Genomic DNA, 26005 nt, shown 5'->3' with positions numbered 1-26005 from the left:
CTGCATAAGTGCGAGCTGGTTGCCAAGCACCCAGATCACAATCCCATGACTATGGGGTTGCTGGGACAGCCAGAACTCTGAGGACCAGTCATGACTTCCATTCATTCAGCGCTGTCATAACTTTGAATGGTCACTGAATGAACAGTTGTAAATCAGACTACCTGTACTGCCTTACTGATGGCTGGATGATGCTATAAACTTCTAATGACGAATACACAGCGCCGCTTGCTTCTTGCTTTCTGGTCTGGCTAACTGAAAGAGCTGCTGGAAAAGACTCTGGTCTGGCTGAACATCCATCATATTCCAGCTGGCATGATGCAGCAGCATGAATTGCTCTTCTCTTTTGTGGTGCACTGGTGCTGTAACTGCTGTGCTGCATCAATTGTTTGGGTAAGTAATAAGCAGCATGAAAGAATAGGCAAGCAGTTTTGAGGGGTTGAAGGACAGATCAGTGCGTGCCAAGTGGTCCGTGTCCCTACTTAGAGCCAGACTAAGAGTTTCCCTTCCCCCCCAAGTCAAGGTGAATATAATGTCAAAGGCTGTTTTGATACCTCAGACCACTGTTTTTTAACCTTGGCAACTTTAAGATGTGTGGACTTCAACTCCCAGAATTCCCCAGCCAGTTGAGGCATCTTAACAACACTGCCTCAGATAAAAGATTCCCCTCTCAGAGATGCGCCCAGCTGGGTTTCATGTGTGGCATCAGCTTCAGGATCAGGGTGGTGGGGTGGCAGTTATTATCCAAGAAACCCTAGTGGCTTTCAGGGACACTGCTCCGCAGATTGCCAGATGTGAGACCTTGTTTGTGAAGTTGGACTGTAGGGATCAGAGGGGACTGTTGCTTGTGTACCAGCCTCTCTCCTGCATAGTAACCTACCTGAACAGCTCAAGTCTTCCATGCAGAAAGAACAGCTGTTTTTTCCAGGTAAAATCTGCCTGGAACAGCTTGCTCTGAGGTCAGGCTATGCCAGCCCCACTAGGTAGACCAGACCAGGAAATCAACTGCATAGGAAGGCTAAGACTACTTTTATTGAGCGTGGCTATAATAATAGAATCTTGCAAGTCTCATTGGGCTGTACCTCCTCATTCTTCTTATAGTTCAATGAATGAGGGAGGTGCCTGTCTGAGCTGCTTCCAAATGTTGTCTGGAAGTTCTGGACTTAACAAATGCTTCAGCCCCTTTTGCCTAGGGAATGGAGCCTGTGTATCTCCATCAAGGTCATCTTTCTTACTCTCTACAGGCTAGCCTCTACCCTTTTATCCTTTAGGAAGCAGTCAAAACCATTCTCAGGGCATTTGGGGTATGTAAGTTTTTAATGGAGGACAGCAACAGACTTTGAAGAGTTTAATATTTTATGGTTTTATGGATGTAATAAATAAGTAAATAAAAGCACCGCAATCTTGTACACATTTTCCTAGGAGTAATACTGAATTCAATGCAAATTCCTACTAATGATCATCCTTGGCTTCTACTAACCACCTATTATGGCCTGTAAATATAGACATCTTATGTGTTCCTTTTAAAATATTATTTTAAATTAACTCCTATCAATGGACAGCATTATGAACTTAGGAAATCAGCTGTAATGGGGAGTTTTTCTTTGTATCAGCATTGCATTTTTCACTCCCACATTCTTGCTTTTCAAAGATTTTGTCAAGACAAGCCCAAATGTATCTTATGAGAGATGCTATGTTTGAATGCCTTTCTTGTTCCCAAGATTACAGTGCCTTGTATATAAACCAGTAGCACAAGCCAAGGAGACTCCCACACAGTTGCTTCACAAGCTGTAATTCTGTAGTCATATATGTAGGGACCACCCTTGGGGGAGGGTATGAAGCTGTAAATATATTGTGCCTCAAGACATATTAAGAAACAACTGCCATGCATTTTTATAAAATGACCACTATCTTCAAATAGTCTGGTTATATCTACAGATACTAAAGATACTTGCCTAGACATTTTTTCTCTTTCTATCCACGCACACACACACAAATATATCACACATACGGTAAGTTCTATTCTTAAATAAATGATCCAGGCTACATTTTCTTAAGAAAAAGTCGTCTAAGAAATTCAGGGTCTGTGAACCATAACCAGCCAATTTAAACTCACAGTTATTGTTCAATTCATTAACAGGATTATATGCAGATCCCTGGTGACAAAGTATTCCAACAGCAATTTTCTGAGTCAATGGAAGCAATGGAACTGAGAATGTGTGGCTGGTTCATGTTCAATGAAACTCTCTAAGGTTAACATGATGTCTAGGGACAACACAGTAAGTACTAGTGAGTTGGCAATTTATCTGTTTATGACAGGATGGAATTTGGGTAAGGTCCCAGCCTGGAGTCAAAATTCAGCATTTTGGAGCAAGTTATGGGACCATCTGTGCTTGATGGTGGCTTCTTTTTTAATGAATATTTAACTTGTCCAATGCCATAAAGGACTTAATTTGCTTTGAGACACACTCTCTCTCTTTTTTTCCTCTCTCTCTCTCTCCATACACACACACACACACCTCAATACTCTCCCTCAAGAGTGGTCCCTGCATATATGATTACAGAATTACAGCTTCCCAGGCTGAGAATGTCCTTGGCTTGTATTGTTACTTTATGTACAAAGCACTGCAATCTTGGGAACTAAAAAGACATTCAAACATAGCATTTTTCATAACATACATTTGGGCTTGTGCTTACAAAATCTTTGAAAAGAAAGAATGGGGGAGTGAAAAGTAAAAGTAAGTGTTGGGCCATGCTGCCATGGTTGCTGATATCTAGCCCTCTATCACAAAATCCATGTCTAACTCCAAACTGTTCTTTATCAACCTGCTTAATGCAAATTATGGTGAAGAGCAGATACATTGTTGAACATGTTTTTTTTCTTGGTTTCTTTCTGTCACAGAATCCTGGGAAACATAACTGGGTATGGGTGCAAGAAAATCTTCATAAACCAATTCACATTATTTTCAAACTGTGGCCTTTCCCTGCTTACATGGTAGCTTTATGGAACTTGGGGTTAAAGAACACCACTTGCTTGCTATAAAGGTAATGAATATCGATACTGTACAATAAGGATGAAAATATATCTTCAGATGCAATTATTTTAGAGATATAATTTTCAGTAACTTGTTAAACTTGTTAGTGACCAAATTAAGCATCTGGGATATTACAAAATGATACATATTAGTATAGGCTGGATTTCCTAAATAACTTATATATAGCACAAATGTAAAAGAATGCTGAATCTCTGTGCAATAAGGTAGCTTAAACCCCACCTGGTACCTTCTGGATGTATTGGGACTACAATTTTCATAATCCAACAACCACGCTGGGAAAGGCTAGAAAAAAGTTATATAACCATTAGAGGAAAAAATATTGATTCCATGGGAGAAACTAGGAATTATTGTTGCAATTCATAGAGTGTGTGGAAACAATAACTGAGTGTGTAGCTAAGTTGTGAGCATCCTGTCCATTTTATATCAGAGATAACTTCTATTTTTGCCACTATATAAAGATAAAAACAACATTATCTTAAAAATTAAAGAAATGTGTTTTTTGGAAATGGAAGACTGTGTCTTCAACAACTGGTTCAACTTACCTATTTCAAGAAAAAATAGGAGAAAACAAATTACTTAAAAAGGGAAGAAAAATCACAAGAGATCTGGGATAAACAGCTCAGTTACTTCAAAAGGGAACACCAGTTTTTAAGTAAAATAAGCATAAATAATCAAGCATGACTAACAATTGTTCCACAATCAAATCAGGTACATGGTATTAAATATATTTTTAAAAACAGAAATAACATTAAGAAGTTATGTTGTTACTTGTTCAGCCAACATAAACAACTCCTAGGACAAAGAGCTCCTCCGTGTGCTTTGTGGACAAATTACAAGAAGACATGTTCCATTAATTTGGCATCCTCTATATCATCAACAGGAATTACAACCACTCCTTCCATGGTAACAAGGATAGAGATGATAATTTTGTATAAATGTTCTTTTCTGGCACAGAGGCATGTTTCAGCTATCTCCTTCCATTCCTCAACATTGCAGGTATCTTTTACAATGATTTCTTCCAATTTATCTATAAATAGTTTGACAAAGAAAGCAAAGAGTATTTTGCTGCATTTCTTTTTTGTCTGAATCACTGACTCTGTTAAAAACGATGCATACATTTTTGGCATGCTTCTAAATTACAGCAAGGATTCAACAGGCTACTGTCAAGAATGTGTCTAAAGTAGATGCAGTTTAATTGGAGGGGAAGCAGGTCCCACTTTGGAACTGTGATTGCAGCACAAGGAAAATGTAAGCCTTTCCTCTCTCCATTCCCTAATTAAAATCTCTCCCCTACATTTTACCCAGTGAGATAATTGCAAGCAAAAGTATTTACATTCTGTACAGGTCATATGGAATGACCTTGAAGGACAGGAAGAAGAGCCGCTACTATGGCAACAGTCAGATAAGTGGGGCTTGAGTTTGGGCCAAGGAAATAAGTTGAGAAAACATCTCATCAAGCCCCTCCCTAGTTCACATGAAGCCAAAGTTAGTGGGAGGAAGCACAGTCAGACTTGCAAGATTCTGTTACTATAGCTGTTGCAATAAAAGTAGTTTCTTAGCCTGGTCTACTTTGTAGGGCTGCCACATTCCCACTGGAGAAAGTCACGCTATACTCACCCTTGTCCTTTTTGGCAATCTCCTCCAACAACTGCATGCAATAGATTTGATGTTCTGTTTTGATGAGCAAGAGGATGGTTTCCCCAAGGGACATGATTGGTGGTTTCCCATTCCATTCTTGAGTAAGGCAACGGATGAAATCTGTACGAGGATAGTGCTTTAGTAGAAAGATATAATCCTCTGAAATCAAACAGCAGAGGTGTTAGAAAGCCTGAAAAGCAAAAATATCCATAGGTATTTACATTTCCAGCTTGAAAAGCATGTCTCTCTCATTTTTAATTTCCAGCATAAAGTGAGCAGAAATGTGTTACCTCTGAAAACTCAATATGGAATTCTTGCATTTTTAGGTATCTACCCTCAGACCGTTCTTTCGTTTAATCCTTGCTTTAAATGATTAAGAAAAGAACAATGAAGTAAACAGCATTTCCTACCTCTCAATCATGGGCCTCTGTGGTGTGTGTTTGTATCTGAACAGCATCCAAATGGCAGGCATGATTAGGTGATAAAAGTCCCACTACTTTTTATCATGCATCACATGCACATAAAAATGGGCAGAACTTTGATAGCTCCGGTTAGTGTTGACCACACCACAGACATCCCTGCTCTCAGCGTTGATTTGGGAGTGACTGAGAAATAGAATTCTTTGTTCAGCACACAACTACTGTACCTGACTGAATTAGCTAACTCCTAGAGGACAGGTTCACTAACAGTGTTAGCCATGACAAGGGGGATCTGCAATAAAATGCTTCAGTCTTCAAGAGTTATCCAACAGAATTGTGCCAAAATAAATGCACTGAGGACAGTCTTTATATCGTCTTAGGGATGGCTGGGTGATGCTGTAAGTATACTAAAAGTCACTGGTGAGGAAATGGTCATATATTAAAAACCACAGCTGCCATTTCATACCTGCTCAACTTACACAATGCTCAATGGATTGTTTGAGGGGAAACAGTCCTCAGCTGAATGGGACCAAATTTGTGTGGGTTTGGAGGGGTGGGGGGAGAAATCAGCAAAAGAAAGATCATATTGGAGTAGCAGAGAAAAAGATCCCCCAAAGTATCTCTAAAGGAGAGGCGATTGGGCAACAGTTCAAAATTCTGTTAGAAATACAGTAGAAACTCCTTTTTAAGCCCTCTGCCTCCTGGGCATGTGACCCAAAGGACACGTAGCCTGTCCCATGCTTCCCAGTGCACAGATACATGCACAGATACATATGCAACACAAAGTGAGAACAGAAACACCTACATTTGCATCTCCTCTGATTAGATTCATTCACTCCATCCCTTTCTCACATACACACAGGCAAATGAATGCATACAGTACATCCTGATAGTCCTTGGGGAAAAAGTGTGCACACCTTACACAGAAGAGAATGCAGATGCTTCATATAGCTACTGCTGGTAAAGGAGTTAGAATTCTAGAAGCCATGCCTTGCAAGCTTTCCCCACTTTACTTTCTAATTATACTTTTGCAAACCTCACAGTTCAGGGACATACATTTGGAAGGAACAATTCAAGTCTTGGTCAGTACAGGATCTGTTAAATCCTGTACTGGACAGATGACTATCCTGTTTTTGAAGGGGAACATACCATTTCAGAAGACAACTTATTCCTTTATTTGGTGATTCAAATAGTTTAGCCTGGATCTACATCTCTATAGTTTCAAGCATTGATTCTGGTCCTGCCCTCTGGGGCAATGCAGAACAAGTCCCACTCCTTCCTCTATATTATAACCTTTAGAGAACTGAAGATTGCTATCGTATCTCCTCTCGGTCTTCTCTTCTGCAGGCTAAACATACCCAGTTCCTTATAGGACTTGGTTTCCAATCATCCCACCATTTTGGTATCTGAATTCATTTCAGGTATGGGTTTTCCTTTTAGACTGCAGTGCTCAGAACTGGACACATTATTCCAAGTAGGGTTTGACTGTGGCAGAGTAGATCAGGACAATTACTTCCCATGATCTGGACTCTATGTTATCGCTAAAATATCCTAAAATAGCACCTGTCATTTTAGCAGCTGCATCGCACTATTGGTTCAGGTTCAGCTTGTGATCTACTAGAACATCCACATTCTTTTCACCAGGTCTTCCCATTCTTTACCTGGACATTTTGTTTTTCTTCTCCCAGATGCAGGACTTTATATTTATTCCTATGAAATTTCATCCTGTTTGTTCTGGCTCACTGTTTGAGCCTCTTTCTAAATCTTTTTGAATTTCCTCTTCTCAAGCTTTAGCCATTCCTAGTTTTGTGTCATCTGCAAACTTGAAAATGATCCTCTCAGCCCTTTCATCCAAGTTCATAATAAAAATATTGAATAGCATAGGGCCCAGGACAGAGCCTTATGGCAGTACTATTCTGCAGGTTGACGTGAAGCCATTTAGGAGTATTTTCTTGGTGCAGTCACTCAGCAATTATGAATGTATCTAACAGTTGTATATTTATCCCATATTTTACCATTTTATTTATAAGAATATCCTGACAGACTCTGTTGAATGCTTTGCTGAGGTCAAGGTACAGTATGTCCATGGCATCCCCCAATCTATTAAACTAGCAACTCCATCAAAAAAGGAGGTTAGTCTGCCATGACTTGCTTGTGACAACCCTCTCCTGGCTCTTCAGACCTTCATTCCTACCCAAGTGCTCAGAAACCTGTTTAATAAGCTGCTTGACAACTTTGTCTAGTATGGACATCAACTTGAAAGCACTGTAATTCTGGGTCCTCTTCCTTCCATTTCTGGAAGAAAACAGTAATATTTGCTCTTGTCCAGTCTTCCAGAAGCTTGTTGGTTCTCTAGAATGTTTTTCAAACATAACTTTTAATACTGTAATCACCGTTGCTAGTTTCTTCAGTACTCTAAAATGAAATTAATATGGCTCTGGACACATTAATTCATTGAAATTAGTTAAGTGTTTTTTACCCTTTCCTTATGAACTGCAGCTCCCTCTTTCCAATAGCAGCCAATTAGGGCTTCATTTCCATTCTGAGAGAAGACACATGTAAAATAAAAGATTTCTTGCATCACCTGTTACCTTCTTTCTGCAACAGATCTTGCAGCCTTTCCTTTTCTTTATGATGTATGCCCCAAAGCCTTTTTTGGTAGCTGTTTTGGGCATTTCTTGCAAGACTGAGCATATTCAAAGCTTTAGCCTTCCTGTCACAACCCCTACAGTTTTTGGCGATTGCTTTGTACCTTTTGGTTATATACCCTTCATTCCATTTCCCCTTGTCCCTTTTTCTTTTCAGCTTTTCTAAAAAACCTAGACCTTTTTAGAAGGTCTGTATGTATCCACCCATAGTCACCCCAGTATACTTCCTATTTTTCCATCTAGTAGGAATTGTCTGCAATTGCACCTTTAGTATCTCGTTTTGCAGAATGTCCTTCCCTGACACTTTTCTTCTTCAGTATTTCAAACTACTGGATGTGACCTACTTTCTGTCTGAATTCATTAAAATCCTTTTTTGAAACCCAGTATACAAGTCTGACTCTTCACTATTGTCCCCTTGACAACATAAATTCAAGAATAACATGGTCACTTTCTCCCAGTCACTTCACATCTTCAACATTTTCTCCATGTTGCTAAAGATTAGGTCCAGGATAGCAGATCCTCTTGTTCTTTCTTCCCCTGAAATAGGAAATTGCCAGCAAAAGAAAACAAGAACTTGTTGGATCTCTGACTAGTGCAAAAGATAGATTTCCAGTAGGTGGTTGGAGAGTTGAAATCTCTGTCATTATTGTATGCGTCTTTGAAAAGCTGGTCATCTGACAGGGAAAGGCCTCATCCACAGCACAATGCTCCTTCCCTTTTTGTTCAGTCTATTCCTTTTATTTACTTGAATGATTCATATGGGTGCCCATCTCACAGCAGCGACTTTGGGCAGCATACAAGGTTAAAAATAACAATTCTGAATATACTGTAGCATTCCAGGGCTATGTACCAGTCATGTGTGTCATCCCACCAAGTTTTATTATGCCTACGCCATCATATTTATCCTCTGCTGTTAGGATTTCAAGTTTCCCATGTTCTGTGTAATAATGTAGAAACAACTGAGACTGTGACCTATAACCCCTAGTGGCTTCACTGTTGTTGTTGTTAGGTGCTGTTGTTTACAACTCATGGTGACCCTATGTATAACAGAACAAAATACTGTTTGGTCTTCCGCCATAGGCCTGACCGTTCCAATGTTTGCATCCATTGTTGCTGTAATTGTTATCAATCCATTGCACTAAAGGCCTTCCTCTTTTCCGCTGGCCCTCCACTTTACCAAACACGATGTCCTTTTCAAGCAACCGGTCTTTCCTGACAATGTGCCCAAAGTATGAGAGTCTAAGCCAAGTTATCTTCGCCTCTAGGGAACAATCTGGTTGTATTTCTTCTAAAACTGATTTGTTTGTTCTTCTGGAAGTCCATGGTATTTTCAATAATCTTCGCCAACACGATTCAAATGCATCAATTCTTCTTCTATCTTCCTTTTTTGATGTCCAACTTTCACAGGCATATGTGGCAATTGAGAAGACCATGGCATGAGTCAGACGCACCTTTGTTTTTAAACTGACTTCTTTACTTCTAAAAACTTCAGATGGGTCTTTGATGGCAGATTTTCCCAGTTTTCTGCAAACCTCTATCTCCCTCTTCTACCCTTAGGCTTTTTTCCCTTGTATTCTGTGTTGTTGGACCTAGTCCTTGGTGTTATATTCAGTTCTGAGCTTTCGTAATTCTCACTCTTATTCTCGAGCTTAACACCTTTCCCAGTATTTATGAAATGTAGTCCATCTATTGCCAGATGTCAAACTCTTGATTGCTGAGTACACTCAAAAGCAAGATTTTCACAGAGGCTTCTCTATCCAAAATGATTAAAATGGAAAAGGGATTGGGTTACAGCTATCTTGACAACTAAATACTTTCACTTTAAGAAGCCAATTTATCTCCACTAGGGTGGGGCTTCCTTCATTTTTTTGGTGAACAGCCCTTTGATGAATAGAACTAGCTATCTGTTTTCCAGAAAATGGAAGAAAGGTGCAAAATTTGCCATGTTTTCCAAACTACTGTCCTCTTTCATAGGAACTGAGAAGACCATAACTTCAGGAGTCCTTCATGTAGATAGCGCAATTCATGACTGAGGAACTCATATCTGTCAAGTCCCATGCAACTAGGCAAAATCAAGGAAACAAGAACTATATAGATTTCAGTAAAGTATCTTTAATTCTAGTCTGGGGTAAATACAGAATCTTGAAAACTGTTAGAAGAATTTCCCACCCTCGTTTATAGTAAGATAATTAGGGCAGAATCTCTTTGAATTATTTAAAATGTTCCTTCCGGCTAAGATGACATTTGTGAAATAAACTGACAATTGACTCACCTGCTCTCTTTTGACTGTTTATGTCTAGTCAGTCTTCCATTCCTCTTCCAGTGTTCCCATAATTTATTTATTTACTTTCTATCCTGCCTTTATTATTTTTTATAAATAACTCAAGGCAGCGAACATACCTAACACTCCTTCCTCCTCCTATTTTCCCCACAACAACAACCCTGTGAGGTGAGTTGGGCTGAGAGAGAATGACTGGCCCAAGCTCACCCAGCTGGCTTTCCTGCTTAAGGCGGGACTAGAACTCTCATACCACGCCTGATTGGCTCTTGGGCTGAGAGAGAATGACTGGCCCAAGGTCACCCAGCCGGCTTTCGTGCCTAAGGCAGGCCTAGAACTCTCATCTCTCTGTTAGAAGAAAAACATCATGTTTTTTTTCATGTCTTCCCCTTGGCTCCACAAAACAGTAAGTTATGTCCAAAATGGGTAGCCATTGTTAGTTGAATTATTATTTGTGATCTACTTGTGCTACCGATTTAATAAGCTTTCTTAATCTTTGACAAATGAGGATTTTAGGGCCCTGTGGCAGAAAGCTTGCTTTCTTGTCTCTCCATCATGAATTCTGAGATCACCAGGAGAAACTCTTCCCTGCATTGTGAGGCCAGCACAGCAGAGTCTCTTTAGTGGTGGTGGCCTCCTTACGAAACTTCTTTCCTAAGGCTGCCTAGCAGATTACTTTCTGTAGACTAGCTAAGACCATTTTTATTTATACAAGTCCTTTAGTGGGATAGTGCAGCTACTTTTGTATTTTTGACAACTGGTTTAAATGGTTTTAATATGACTGCATTAAAGTACAGAACTGTACTGAAAGCAACCTGAACATCATTGCAACACTATCAGATAGAATTTAAAACAGAGAAATAAATACAATATAGCTCTGAAATTTACCCTTGGAAAATTGTTGCAATTGTTGTAGATAATCCATGGCTCCATGGACTTGGCCCTGTTTGCACAAGCACAGAACAGCTTTTTTGTGTGCCCCACACTCACTGTATGCAATTTGAGCCAAAGCTAGGCACTGGGACTTGTTGTGCTTATCCACCTCTGCATGCTGATAGATTACATCACCAGCAGCCTCAGAGAATTCCAGTCTGGGAGAAACAAAGCCAACAAAACATCGTTAGGTGGTTGATGTATTCTGGAGCGTTGTAAAGAAAAGTGGAATAATGATTGTAACAATACTTTATTCTTTTAGAAGAACGACTTAAAATCTAAGAGGCATGGTAAGTAAAAGATACAGAAAAAAAAACAACCAAGCATGTATAAAGAATTCACAACACTATTTCTTTGTCCTCATGCAGTGTTCCTCTTAGAAAATAGGATATAATTTACCAAAGCCCAGCTTCCTACTCATTAAAAGTCTTTCCTTCTCCTAAGAGAGTCAGTCTCCATGTAACTTGAGTAAGGTCTGAATATCCATCGGAAAATATCCAACGGGAATAGAAATGAGACAAGTGGTATCATGACCTATATATATGCCTGATTTCATAAACCTCACTGGAGTGCATTTATAGGCTTGTTAGATGGTGCAGAGGAAATCATGAGCCCCACTAGATTTGCCTGACAGGTGATGCCTCTTTCCCATTAAGCTGGTGATTTTTTGCCTCTTAAGATGACCCTGGACTCCTGGTGCTGCACTGCCCATGGACTTTGGCTGCACCTGGAGTTTGTGTTGGTGTATGGTGTTTTTCTGCCAGAAATTTTTAGCTGCAGAGAAGTTACTATGGTAACAAATCACTTTGGCAGGGTGAGGAGGGCAGACTTAATTGTCCTCAGGTTGGGGTGTGAAAAGGATGACCATATAAGGTAAAGCTGCTGATTGCCTGGGGGGAACTTGCCACAAGAAGTTTTTAGTTTTGTTCTCCTCCAGTCTCTCTTCCAGCTCTGTGCGTGTGAGCGTATGAGCTTGTAAAATATGTCTATGTAAAAAGCTTTTGTGCCTACCCTAGGGCTCTGGATATGGAACTGTTTATGTTTTATGCTTTTTATAAATACACTTATTTTTATAGAAACGCCAGGTGTGTTCTTCAGCAAAGGATCGTTACCTTGTCGTGGTGCTGGAGCTTAAGCACCTCAATGATGCCATGAGCTAAACCGTGAAGGGCCACCCAAGACAGGAAGGTCATGACAGAGAGGTCAGACTAAATGTGATCAAGGCAATGGCAACCCACCCCAGTATTCTTGCCATGAAAACTAAATGGATCAGTATAACCAGAGATATGTCGGTATACCATCGGAAGATGAGACCCCCAGGTCGGAAGATGGTCAAAATGCTACTGGGGAGGAACAGAGGATGAGTTCAACTAGCCCAGACATGATGACGCAGCTAGCTCAAAGCCGAAAGGACGGCTAGTGGCCGACGGTGATGGTGGTGAACGGCGAATCCGATGTTCTAAGGATCAACACACCATTGGAACCGGGAATGTAAGATCTATGAGCCAGGGCAAATTGGATGTGGTTATTGGTGAGATGTCAAGATTTAAGATAGACAGTTTGGGCATCAGTGAACTGAAATGGACTGGAATGGGCCACTTCACATCAAATGATCACCAGATCTACTACTGTGGACAAGAGGACCACAGATGAAATGGAGTAGCCTTCATAATTAATAGTAAAGTGGCTAAAGCAGTGCTTGGATACAATCCAAAAAACGATAGAATGATCTCAATTCGAATTCAGGGCAAGCCATCTAGCATCACAGTGATCCAAATATACGCCCCAACCACAGACGCTAAAGAAGCTGAAGTAGACCAGTTCTATGAGGATCTGCAGCACCTACTGGACAGCACGCCTAAAAGAGATGTTATTTTCATCACGGGAGACTGGAATGCTAAGGTGGGCAGTCAAATGACACCTGGAATTACAGGTAAGCATGGCCTGGGAGAACAAAACGAAGCAGGACATAGGCTGATAGAATTTTGCCAAGACAACTCACTCTGCAAAGCAAACACTCTCTTCCAACAACCTAAGAGACGGCTTTATACATGGACTTCCCCAGATGGACAACACCGAAATCAGATTGACTACATCCTTTGCAGCCAAAGGTGGCGGACATCTATACAGTCGGTAAAAACAAGACCTGGAGCTGACTGTAGTTCAGATCACGAACTTCTTCTTGCACAATTTAGGATCAGACTAAAGAGATTAGAGAAGACCCACAGATCAGCTAGATATGAGCTCACTAATATTCCTAAGGAATATGCAGTGGAGGTGAAGAATAGATTTAAGGGACTGGACTTAGTAGATAGGGTTCCGGAAGAACTATGGACAGAGGTTCACAACATTGTTCAGGAGGCGGCAACAAAATACATCCCAAAGAAAGAGAAAACCAAGAAGGCAAAATGGCTGTCTGCTGAGACACTAGAAGTACCCCAAGAAAGAAGGAAAGCAAGAGGCAACAGTGATAGGGGGAGATATGCCCAATTAAATGCAAAATTCCAGAGGTTAGCCAGAAGAGATAAGGAATTATTTTTAAACAAGCAATGCGTGGAAGTGGAAGAAGACAATAGAATAGGAAGGACAAGAGACGTCTTCCAGAAAATTAGAAACATCGGAGGTAAATTCCAGGCAAAAATGGCCATGATCAAAAACAAAGATGGCAAGGACCTAACAGAAGAAGACATAAAGAAAAGGTGGCAAGAATATACAGAAGACCTGTATAGGAAGTATAACAATATCAGGGATAGCTTTGATGGTGTGGTCAGTGAGCTAGAGCCAGATATCCTGAAGAGTGAGGTTGAATGGGCCTTAAGAAGCATTGCTAATAACAAGGCAGCAGGAGACGACGGCATCCCAGCTGAACTGTTCAAAATCTTGCAACATGATGCTGTCAGGGTAATGCATGCTATATGCCAGCAAATTTGGGAAACACAAGAATGGCCATCAGACTGGAAAAAATCAACTTATATCCCCATACCGAAAAAGGGAAACACTAAAGAATGTTCAAACTATCGAACAGTGGCACTCATTTCACATTCCAGTAAGGTTATGCTCAAGATCCTGCAAGGTAGACTTCAGCAATTCATGGAGCGAGAATTGCCAGAGGTACAAGCTGGGTTTAGAAAAGGCAGAGGAACTAGGGACCAAATTGCCAATATCCACTGGATAATGGAAAAAGCCAGGGAGTTTCAGAAAAACATCTATTTCTGTTTTATTGACTATTCTAAAGCCTCTGACTGTGTGGACCATAACAAATTGTGGCAAGTTCTTAGTGGTATGGGGATACCAAGTCATCTTGTCTTCCTCCTGAAGAATCTGTATAATGACCAAGTAGCAACAGTAAGAACAGACCACGGAACAACGGGCTGGTTTAAGATTGGGAAAGGAGTACGGCAGGGCTGTATACTCTCACCCTACCTATTCAACTTGTACGCAGAACACATCATGCAACATGCTGGGCTTGAGGAATCCAAGGCTGGAGTTAAAATCGCTGGAGGAAACATTAACAATCTCAGATATGCAGATGATACCACTTTGATGGCTGAAAGCGAAGAGGAACTGAGGAGCCTTATGCTGAAGGTGAAAGAAGAAAGTGCAAAAGCTGGCTTGCAGCTAAACCTCAAAAAAACCAAGATTATGGCAACCAGCTTGATTGATAACTGGCAAATAGAGGGAGAAAATGTAGAAGCAGTGAAAGACTTTGTATTCCTAGGTGCAAAGATTACTGCAGATGCTGACTGCAGTCAGGAAATCAGAAGACGCTTAATCCTTGGGAGAAGAGCAATGACAAATCTCGATAAAATAGTTAAGAGCAGAGACATCACACTGACAACAAAGGTCCGCATAGTTAAAGCAATGGTATTCCCCATAGTAACATATGGCTGCGAGAGCTGGACCATAAGGAAGGCTGAGAGAAGGAAAATAGATGCTTTGGAACTGTGGTGTTGGAGGAAAATTCTGAGAGTGCCTTGGACTGCAAAAAGATCAAACCAGTCCATCCTCCAGGAAAGAAAGCCAGACTGCTCACTTGAGGGAACGATATTAAAGGCAAAACTGAAATACTTTGGCCACATAATGAGAAGACAGGACAGCCTGGAGAAGATGCTGATGCTAGGGAGAGTGGAGGGCAAAAGGAAGAGGGGCCGACCAAGGGCAAGGTAGATGGATGATATTCTAGAGGTGACGGACTCGTCCCTGGGGGAGCTGGGGTTGTTGACGACTGACAGGAAGCTCTGGTGTGGGGTGGTCCATGAAGTCACGAAGAGTCAGAAGCAACTAAACGAATAAACAAGAAGCCAGGTGTGTTTTTTTCCTGATCTCTCGGGCCAAACGTTTTCCAGCACTCTGAACAGTTTGCAGATCAAGCTACAGTTTGGAGATCTCCATGACCTGGCCAGGAAGAGGAGCTCATCCCATGTTTCTCAGCCCCCAGTCCCCAACAGCAATCTGAAAGCCAAAGGCAACCAGGATACAGGGATGTAGAGGGCCCATGAATGATAGGTGATCTGACTGTGATTTCTCTCTGGCGCTCATTGCCATCTCTATTATTGCCCTTGTTTTAATAAACCATTTCCATTTCTACCATAAATGGCAAAACTGGCTACTCTCCTATGTTCACCAAGGTTGACAAGGCTGCATATGGAACTGTAGATGTCTTTTAAGGATCTATTTCATGCCCTCTTTTCAGTACCATGGTATCTCTGTACCCAGAGTACCACAAGACCCCGCTGCTGAGAAATGTTGGGAAGTTTGGTTCATCCTTTCTGCACTGCATGGTGAGCCATTTGTCATTTCCATTGGGGAAGTCTTGGAATACCCAAGGATGGAACAGCCTCCTTGTGTCCAGAAGCTTCTGGAGATGAATAGGTTGTGGTCCCACTTCAGATGCTATCTTAAAAATGGAAGATGAGCTGTAAGGAATAGACCTGATCCTCTTATTAAATTGGATGTTTCCCTCATAGCCTTTCTGAAAGATACTTTAAGTGAGCTGGCTGTTGTTTTTACTAATTTTCCTTCTAATGAAACTTGCATATAATGGATGTTTAGCAAATATTGATTTTAGGAATAAAAAAAGCACATGGCTGGTTAAGGAATATTATTTAATTGGTTATTTCTCTTATTTTCTTTATCTCAAAACTTAGTAAAAAGAAAATATTGAATTAGAACTTTGTGTTGATAAAATATTTTGCTAATGCTGGTTTGTCTTGCTAATGTGTCTAGTAGTTGACCATGTTTTCTGCTTTTAGAGAGAGCTAAAAGAAAAGGCATGGGTGATCCTTTCTTCTTGCCAGATTAATTCTCATCATTCCAATATCCCTCCTGCTTGGAGTTAAGGGGAAATAAGAAGGCAGTTGCTGTTACGGACAATTTACAAAAACAATGCGTGTTATATCTTGCTATGAATGCAAGAATATGCAGGTTATCTTCTTACAGTGGGACCCCCCCCAATGCAGTCTGGGCCTTCTAACATTACCATAATAATTTCCATGCCAGAAAGATAACATAACTGAATTCTATTCTTGCTGTTTTTTCCTAACTACAAATATCCTTGCCTCCTTCCTTATTCTACCCTGCCTTCAGCTCACATGAATTGAGTCTGATGGAGATGGGCTAATTCAGTTTGAAAATGATGCGTTATCCTTTGAGAAGTGTTGTCTAAGAATCTACTACTAACATTTGTTTAGCAGAAGCAATAGTATTTCTTCATATTTGAAATATGCCATCTAGCTTAGTACTGAATATTCTGAGAGTTAGTCACTGCCCAAGATTCTGCTATTCTTGAACATTTGTTTTATTTATCTGGAGTTCCCAAAGAATGAACCATGGACTTCTTATATGTAATGTATGTATTTTGCTAATGAGCTAGGATTCCAAATGACTACTTACGTGTGCAAAGTGACCCAATGCATCACCAGGTCTAATCGTTTCTCAGCTAAGGCACATTTGATGGCTTCAGTTGTCAAATTTGCAGGAAGAAACTTCTTAAAAGCAGTGCTTGTAGTTATGAGTGCATTACAGTACAAAAGCAGAGGGAGGATCTTCCCTTTAATATGACCAACAGCTGAAGGGAAAAAGCAACATTTTTTAAAGCATCTGCTTGCTGCAGTTTGTTTTCTATACCAGCAACCTTTCTCAAGCTCAGATCTTCCATCAAAGGAGGATCTGAACTCAGAATTCTATAAATTAAGAAAATGAGCATATATTTCTTTACATAATTTGAAAAGTTTTGGAAAGAACTGTAGATAGGTGGGAAACTAGGAATTATGGATGGAAGGATCAATACTATTATTTGACTATCAACTGCAATTAATTCACATTCAGTATGACAGTAATCACATAAATAGAAACTAATTAAAATATAAATCTCTGGTTCCTTTATAATCACAAAGCCAAAGAATTCTCCAAAAACATGTATACTTTTGAATGTGGTTTACTCTTAACTATATATAAAAGAGGAAGATTGTATCTGAGGCTCCATACCCTTAAATTTCTCCAAGGTTTCTTCATTGCGGAGGATTCCTCTAGGACAGTTTGCTGCATATGTTGCTGCGGCCTCATACTGACAACGGGAAAACAGTTCATTGAACCTAGCACAGTTCAAAGAACGTAACACTGTAAGTGATGGACAGTGGATGCAAAACCACTTTATTATTGTCAAAGTGAGTGCACTAGCTAGCTGAGCTAAAGAAGGGCAATCTAAATGAAGTTAAATAATATGTAAGGTTACTTGGTACCCTGCCCTTGTGCCCAAAAGTTGAGAAGTGAAAGGAGTTAAAAATGCATGTTTCAACTTTGTGAAAACTTCCCCATTGGAACAGATGAATCATCCTTCAAGTTTCATTACTTTTTCAAGTTCTGTTTTTCCAGAATAAATCCTTGCCAAAAATATCTCTAGCTTCATATCACCCTTCTCTCTCCCTGCCTAGGTAACTTTTCACTAGTGACATCAATCCCTGATTTTGTCCTCTACTGATATCTTATCAGTCCAACAATAAATATAAGATCTCTAGGGCAGCAGCATATATCTTCATGTTGTTCTGTCCAGTACTGGACAAATATCTAATGCTATTATTTGGTTCCCAAAATTTTTTTCTTCATTATTAAGTAGGAAAAGTAGCAGCAGTTTCATTTTGCATTGGCCTAATAAAAGGGAACAGTCTGATGGTCTTTGTTCCAAACATCTCCTTTGTTTTGTTTTGTCAAGAAGAAGACAACATTTTTCACTGGAATTTTTTGGCTGGGCAAGATTTTATCTTCCTACTCAGTACTTTGTGCTGCAGGTCTCATAATAAGTTTGTATCTCTGTTTTCACTTCCTATTCCTCACTATATTACTATATTGCACTGTGCTTTCATTGAGTGCATCCAATGTGCTAGGAGACAGGGAATGGGAAAATATTAGGATTATGTGTGCTTCACAAATTATTTGAAGAAATGCTTCACGCTTTGAGTAAGTGCAACATCTTTGCTCTACATTAAAGTAGACTGCTTTTTTTCAGACTTCTGTATGAGTCTTATAAAAAATGTGGCTGCTCTAAGAATGACTTTAACTCTGATGAAGCAATTTCTTAAGCAGCCACATCTTCTTTCATGCTTGTATAAAAGCATGAAAAAAGGACAGGTTACTTTAATGAAAAACAGAGAAATGTTGCATTTGCACAAAGCACTTTTTCACATAATTTTCAATGCACAGACTTAGTGTGCTTGACATGTTAAGCAATTTCATTTGCCTAAATAAAGAGACAACAAGGAGATCAGAAGACTCTCTTGTTAACTTGTGAGTGAAAGGTCCCCTGTGCAAGCACCAAGTCATGTCTGACCCTCTGGGGGGACGCCGCTTTCGCAACGTTTTCTTGGCAGACTATAGAGTGGGGTGGTTTGCCATGGCCTTCCCCAGTCGTCACCTTCCCCAGCAAGCTGGGTTAACTTACCTTTCAATATATTCAATCAGATCTTCTGCTTCTTTGCTTTTAGCAGGATCATGTTCAAATACACTTGAGACACTAGAAGCAACTGAATCTGAAAGGTCAGATCCATCCATAGGAGGTTAATATTTTACACACTTAGAAAACAAAACAGAATACATATTAGCCAAATCAGGAACTGTGCAAGGAGCACATCTGCAGTAGAAACACACTTCTTTTCATCACTTCAAACTGTGGCCTACACTTCAAAGGCCTTGCTGTAGCCCCTGGAGCTCTCTTTACCCTGCTGATAAATCTAGGACAAGGAAGAAATAGTGTAATAGAAAAGGAAGCAAGTCCAGGAAGTAGCGTAGGGAGAATCTGAGAATTCAGTTTCACAGCATTTGTATGCTATCCCAATTATAGGGTGGTTCACAGCAATCAAGTATATAAACAAATTGTGCAACATCAAGTCAAGAAATTTAATGTAAAACCATATAATAAAATATAGGCACCAAATGGTATAATAACCAACTACCTACATTTCAAAGGCTTGGTGGAAGAGGATCTTCACTTGTCCTGAAAGGTAAAAGGGTGGGAACCATGCTAAGCTGAGAGTATTTCATAAGGCTGGAATGGCCACAGAGAAGGCCTGCATCCACACTCACTTTCCTTTGATTTCTTGAAGAGAGGGAATCAGAAGCAAACTTCCTTGGTTAGAATGCACAGGGTGGGCAAATCCTTTTAGGAGAAGACAGTCCCAGGCTTCCAGTGTGAGTCATGGCTGGCTGAAGACGTCTCTGCGAACAAGTGGCGGTGACGACCACTGTGTAGAATGAAAGACTGTTGAGTAGACCAGTCCTTCGAATTTCTCCGGACAAGGAGAGATTGGGAGATTATACACGTGAGCTCTGAATGGCAGCAACTCGCAAGGAGACTGTAAAACAGTGGTCTCCCGTGGGTTTGAGCGCCAGGAGCTGAGGAAAAAGACACCTTTGCTCTCAGCAGCGGCAGAGCATTTCATAAGGACATAAAGCCAATTGAACTCACTTTCTAATCACTTTTGGAAATGTTCAATTTAACTACTTTAGGAATATTAGAGACCTTCAAAACAGTGAGCTTAATTTGACACCTGGTGAGTTGTATCTTCTTCTTTGGATTAAAAAAAAATTAAATAAAGTTTTAAAATAATATACAATTGGCAAAAAGCGGGGAAAATGGATTTTGATTTAAGGAAAGTTTTAAACAGATTGGGAGACTAGTGAGATTTGGAATATTGGTTATTTTTGCTGTAAGACTTGAAAATCAAGTATATAATTAAATAATATACTCATGGGAAACCACTGAAATGGAACTAAACCCATATTAGGAACTGAAACTTTATGAAGGTTGCAAATGGACACTAGAGGGAACCAAAGGACCAAGCGGAAAGGAGTTAAAACGGCTAAGCCAGCTATAACTTTTTCTAATATTAAGGAGTTTTTGGACTGGAATACATGGACTGAAATATTAAAAAGTAATATCTCAGAAAGGATATAGATTTCAATTGATAAACCCTTAGAAGACGATGAGAAAATTTTTAAAAAACTTTTACCTGACATAGACATTATAGAGTTTGAAGGCATGGAAGATAACAAAATTGAGATTACTAAAATGGAAATACAAAACATAAATCAAGAAAAGGATCTGGACATGGAACAGCTGTGATAAGAAAATCTGGATGATGCCTCTTTATCGGAAGAAAAGGATCTGGATATGGAACAGCTTCGACAAGAAATTCTGGATGATGCCTCTTTATGGGGTTTACGAAGTAGGCTGGCGAAAGCTTTGAGGACTTCTTTTAAATACCAAAGAGTGATGAAAGATCAAATCCTGCAATGCCACAGGAATGATTTAAAGGCCAAGATTGTGCAGAACAAAAAGAAGGAATATAAAGTTGGACTATTTGCCCAGAGATAAACTATTGGTTTGATATTTCTGGTAACTCCTAATGGACTTTTTGCTGAACTAGGATTGAAAAGATGATGATTTCTGGATTGTGTATATTTCAGTGTGATGAAGGTTGGAAGCCACTTCTTTATTATTGTCTTTATTGTCTTTTTCTTTTTTCTTTTACTTTTCTTCTTTCTTTTTTCTGCACTTTTCTTTTATTCTTTTATTCTTTTTTCTTTTAGTTTAGTTTGTATTAGTTGTTACTATGTTTATTAAAAGGTTTAATACAATTATTTTTTTAAAAAAGGAAAAGGTAGTCCCACAGGTAACAAGGACCTACATGAGCCATAAATGGCTTTGTAGGTTATAATTAGCACTTTATGAACGGCATCCAGAAACCTATCGGCAACCAATGCAGTTCTCACAATATACGGTAGATATAGAGCAGAAAGCCCAGTGAAGAAAGATAAAGACAATATAAGTCCTATTTGTGCAAATAAATGGCACAGAGTGTTTTTGCAGCTTAACAGAGACATGCTGACTTACAGCACACACCACAAACATGCTTTCTTTGTTGATTTATTGTTATAAGTTGAACTATGAATATATATTTTACCTTCTGTAAGTTTCTCATTTTCTATCATCTGAGTGATAAGCTGCTGCAGAGTGTCAAAGTTCCTGTCTGAATTCTCCCAGAGAGTGATCACACTTGCAAACATTGTTAGCCGATAAAAACTATAAAGAACAGAATATTGGTTGAAATGTGGCTACATTAATATCACTCTGTAGTTTGAATCCTCCAAGGCTTGTCCTTCCCACATATTATTACTTTGTATAAAACACAGGACAAGTCTCCTGAGAAAAAGAATTTTCCCAATGTCTAGATTTGTCAAGTGGCATGTAATATATTCATACATAACTACACTGCAATTATTAATAATTTATTGTATACAACTGCAAAGCATATTAACTGAATTGAAGCATTTCCTACATTGGCAAATCTGCATGCTAAAAACAGGTTTCATATGCATATTATGAGAAAGTCCCTTGCTATTCTGTATTCACTTATATTTGTATTAGATGGGTTAATGTTAACTCCAGCTTGGGGGCACCATGCCTCCAAATTCAGTTAAAGGAAAACAATGGCAGGAAAAAAATATACCTCATCTTCTGCTTGCAAACATCCCAGGGACATTTGGTTGGCAACTGTGAAAAACAAAATGCTGGACTAAAATGGGCCTTGGCCTGATTCAGCAGGCCTATTCTGATATTTTAGTGGAACATACATTTATGACATAATACATGAACAAGCCCTTATACTACACATACTAAATTTATTTTTAATTATAAATTTTATTAATATTACATCATATCATTGGTCCATTCAACCAACTACTAGTTATTCTGACTGACAATGGCTTTTTCATTTCATGTGGTGATATTTCCTAATGCCTCTATCCAATAAACTTCAACTGGTTGTTTCATAATAATCTATTATCTATCTCCCCTATTGGGGGAGATAGGCAGTGATATAAATTTAAATAAATAAATAAATAATGCCCTTTAATAGTCCCAGGAAGTCCCAGGAATTATTTATATAAATAATTCCTGGGACTTCCTGGCCCTATTAAAAGGCGTAATAACAATTTACAATATAATAATAGATTATTATGAAACAACTAGTTGAAGTTTATTGGATAGAGGCATTAGGAAAAAAAAATATATGTCATGTTCTCATTTCAATGTGCTGTTAACATTGTAACGTTTCACATGTCCTCTTCTGTTCCGTGTTCCTTCACCCGGGGTTTTTCCATTCCTTCGCCCTCCGTTGTTTTGAGGGCTTGGAATGTATGTTTGGGTTTGCGCTCCTGCTCAAGGTTACTTTCCCAGGCGCGTCTAACGGCTTCTAGCACCTGGGAGGGGGAGCGCCCTGACGAGGGATGGGGCGGAACTTGCTCACAGGCAAGGCTTTTAAGTTTGTATTTGGCGCGCTTTTGCTTATTCTCAGCTTTCTCTGTATTTGCATACTATTCCTTTAATAAATCAGTTATCTTTAAGCCCGAGCTTGTGAGACTGAGTATTTGGGATTAGGCAACCGTTACATAAAGCTGAGAATCATTTCATCCATTTTCCGCTAGCCCCATCCAATCGTTGGATAAGAGGGAACGCTAGCGATGACAGAACCTCAGCTTCGCGCAAGTGATGGAAGCGAGGAGGAGCGGGAGGCGGCCAGAATCCGGCCAGCGCTAACCTCGAGAGCGCAAAGAGCAGCACGTCGGGAGTTGCGGGATATCCAATTAGATGAGCTGCTGATATCCATGCAGGAGAGCCTCAGGAGTGAACATAGAACCGTTATGGAAAGAGCACCGGGGAGGGGGTCTCCACAATTGTCCTGGGAGCCCGAAGTCCCCTTGTCACCGAGGGTGGTGGTAACCAACCAACCCCCGGAAGAGCTGGTCACTCCAGCTCGTATGAGGGCATTAGAGGATAAAATGGATTTAATAGTGACAATCCTTAAGGATCTACCCAGAGAGGCAGAGCCCACCCCGGAGGATTGGGAGGAAGAGCCGTCCCAGTACCCCAGGCATAGTACCTTATCAACCAGGGGGAGAAGCAAGACTCGATCAGCCCGTCAAGGGGGTGGGCGAGAGGCAAGACCTCCTAGGGATCGACCACCCATGGGGGCTCGGCGTACGCTGACATTCGCGGAACCGCCACAGCCAGCTGAGCCGGCAAGGAACTTCCCACCATTTGGAGTGAAATTCGATGGGGATCCCACAACGCTCTCCTTCTTTATCACTAATGCCAAGCATTATATAGAAGATTGGGGCCGGAACTTTCGGTCAGAACATGGCAAGATCAATTTCATTGCCAACAAGCTGAGAGGAAGGGCAGCTGATTGGTATGTGCAACTATGCCAGGCAGAGGCAACTGAGTTAGAGGACTTCGATGACTTTTTGTGGGCACTTAAACAGCATTTCGAAGACCCTCTAGCCCAAGAAACAGCTAAAAATGACCTGCGGAAACTCTACCAAGGGTCCCTCTCAGTTGCCAATTATGCGTTGGAATTTAAAGCTTTGGCAGGAAAAGTGGAAGACTGGTCGGAGCCAACAATAATTGAAATGTTCAAACAGGGGCTAGAACCCGAAATCCTTCGCTGGGCACTAGGAAGAGATGATCCCAAAACGCTATATGGGTGGATTCAGTTGGTGGGCAGCGCAGAAAATGCCCTACAAACCTATGCCCATACCAAAGAGCTTAGACAAACGCGTCTTGCTAGAGGAGCGCGCACATCTGGACTTGCCAGCCGCCCCAAACTGAAGACCTGGGAAGAGGAAAGGGAACGACGGTTCTCCAAAGGTCAGTGCCTGAGATGTGGGAAAGAAGGGCATCGAGCCACGTCGTGCCCGAGGCGCCGTCCAGAGGAACGACAGACGAAACCTACGGTAAAGACGCCTGCTCCTGCTCCACCGCGAAAACTGAAAGCAGCCATCGCTGAACTGGACCCCCCAGAACTACCCTTCGGAGAAGAGGAAGAAGAGTTGCAATTCGAGCAGCCGGCGGGAAAAGCCTACCACCTGCCCTGAAGGGCGCCCTAGGGCAGGTGGAAGAAACCGGGCATAACCACGATTCGGTGAGTGGAAATTTCCCCACACTGACTGTTAAAGTTAAACTGAGCTCAAAAACCAAAACTGTGGAAGTTTGGGCCATGCTAGATTCGGGTTGCTCCCGTTCCCTTATGCACCCTGATGTCGTAGCGGCTCTGGAACTGCCCACGTTCCCTTTGCCAAGACCTATGATCTTCACCCAATTGGATGGAACTATGGCGGGAGGGAAAGCAGTCAATCATTCCACGAGACTGGTCGCCTTGCAGATGGGCTCCCATCAGGAAAAGCTGCCATTTGTGGTAGCTCCAGTGGGGGGTCCTCTAGTAATCTTGGGGATGCCTTGGTTTGTGCAACAAAACCCTTTTATCAACTGGCTGCATAGAACTGTGACTTTTGCAGATGGATTTTACAAAGTACCCGAAAAAGACCTACTGGAAGACATGGAGGGGGGAGGGGTAGCGTATACTACTGTGCAAACGCTTCAACCTCTTGAGGGACTACCCAATCAGTATCAGGATTTTGCTGAGGTATTTGGGGAAAAAGAAGCAGATCGCTTGCCACCCCACCGAAAAACGGACTGTGCCATTGAATTTTTACCAAACGTAAAATTGCCTCACCCAAAAATATACCCCATGTCTCCCAAAGAGCTCACTACGCTAAGGGAGTTCATTGACAAAAACCTGGCTAGGGGTTTCATCGAGCCTGCTAATTCCCCGGTAGGAGCCCCTGTCCTATTCAGGCCAAAAAAGGATGGGTCATTAAGGCTTTGTACCGATTTCCGCGGGCTCAATGCGGTCTCAATATTAAATAAATATCCTTTGCCCCTGATCAAAGATATGTTATCACATCTGGCCAGGGGCAAAATTTTCTCAAAACTCGATTTGAGAGAAGCCTATTTTCGGATTCGCATAAGGGAAGGGGATGAATGGAAAACAGCATTTAACTGTCCTCTTGGGGCTTTCCAATACAAAGTCTTACCCTTTGGGTTATCCGGAGCACCTGGGGTCTTTATGCAACTAATCAATGAGGTCTTGCATGACCACTTATTTAAGGGGGTACTGGTATACTTGGATGATGTATTGATTTATACTGAAACCATATCAGAACATATCCACTTGGTGCGTCAGGTACTGGCTAAATTGAAAAAAGCAGAGTTGTACGCAAAACTGTCAAAATGTGCATTTCATCAGTCACAAATTGATTACCTAGGCTATCGAATTTCAGCTCAGGGCATTGAAATGGACCCTGCAAAAGTAGAAGCTATTGTGGCATGGGAGCCTCCCCGTACCAGGAGACAATTACAAAGTTTCCTTGGGTTCGCTAATTTTTATCGGGCATTCGCCCAAAATTTTGCTGAAATTGCCCTCCCCCTTACTGAACTGTTAAAAACTAAAGGACAGGGGGATACGCGACGTTCAAAGAACCCAGGCGCGCTCCTTAAATGGACTCTTGCCTGTCAGCAAGCGTTCGAAGCGCTCAAACAAATCTTTACCACAGAACCAATTTTACAGCATCCAAACCCCTCTAAACCCTTCGTTGTACAAGTCGATGCTTCTGATTTTTCCATAGGAGCAATTTTGTTACAAT

The 26005-nt window shown here is 40.7% G+C and overlaps 1 protein-coding gene and 1 long non-coding RNA gene across 5 annotated transcripts in view; one reads left to right on the top strand and one right to left on the bottom strand.

The window, feature by feature from the left end:
• The first annotated feature begins 249 nt into the window (after window positions 1–249).
• Window positions 250–16318, top strand: LOC134495793 (uncharacterized). Of its 4 annotated transcripts, none has more exons than XR_010067850.1 (4): window positions 250–390; window positions 2138–2276; window positions 4957–5017; window positions 16222–16318. It is a non-coding gene; the product is annotated as an uncharacterized LOC134495793 (long non-coding RNA). The 4 variants fall into 4 exon arrangements; XR_010067848.1 differs by lacking the exon at window positions 4957–5017 and adding an exon at window positions 3830–3956; XR_010067847.1 differs by lacking the exon at window positions 4957–5017 and adding an exon at window positions 3830–4049.
• Window positions 1342–26005, bottom strand: part of CLHC1 (clathrin heavy chain linker domain containing 1) — a 37678-nt gene continuing 13014 nt past the window's right edge. The window contains exons 6-12 of the mRNA XM_063301421.1: window positions 21427–21545; window positions 18906–18993; window positions 17456–17562; window positions 16862–17036; window positions 10925–11127; window positions 4671–4850; window positions 1342–4080 (exon numbers count right to left, since the gene is read on the bottom strand). Of these exons, the coding sequence (XP_063157491.1) occupies window positions 3884–4080; window positions 4671–4850; window positions 10925–11127; window positions 16862–17036; window positions 17456–17562; window positions 18906–18993; window positions 21427–21545 (1069 nt within the window). The 3' untranslated portion in view covers window positions 1342–3883. The remainder of the gene's footprint in view (window positions 4081–4670; window positions 4851–10924; window positions 11128–16861; window positions 17037–17455; window positions 17563–18905; window positions 18994–21426; window positions 21546–26005) is intronic.

Source organism: Candoia aspera, chromosome 1, assembly GCF_035149785.1.
Source record: "Candoia aspera isolate rCanAsp1 chromosome 1, rCanAsp1.hap2, whole genome shotgun sequence".
Classification (NCBI taxonomy): Eukaryota; Metazoa; Chordata; class Lepidosauria; order Squamata; family Boidae; genus Candoia; species Candoia aspera.
Note: the sequence above shows the minus strand (reverse complement) of the source record. Positions and strands in the feature narration are given on the sequence as shown.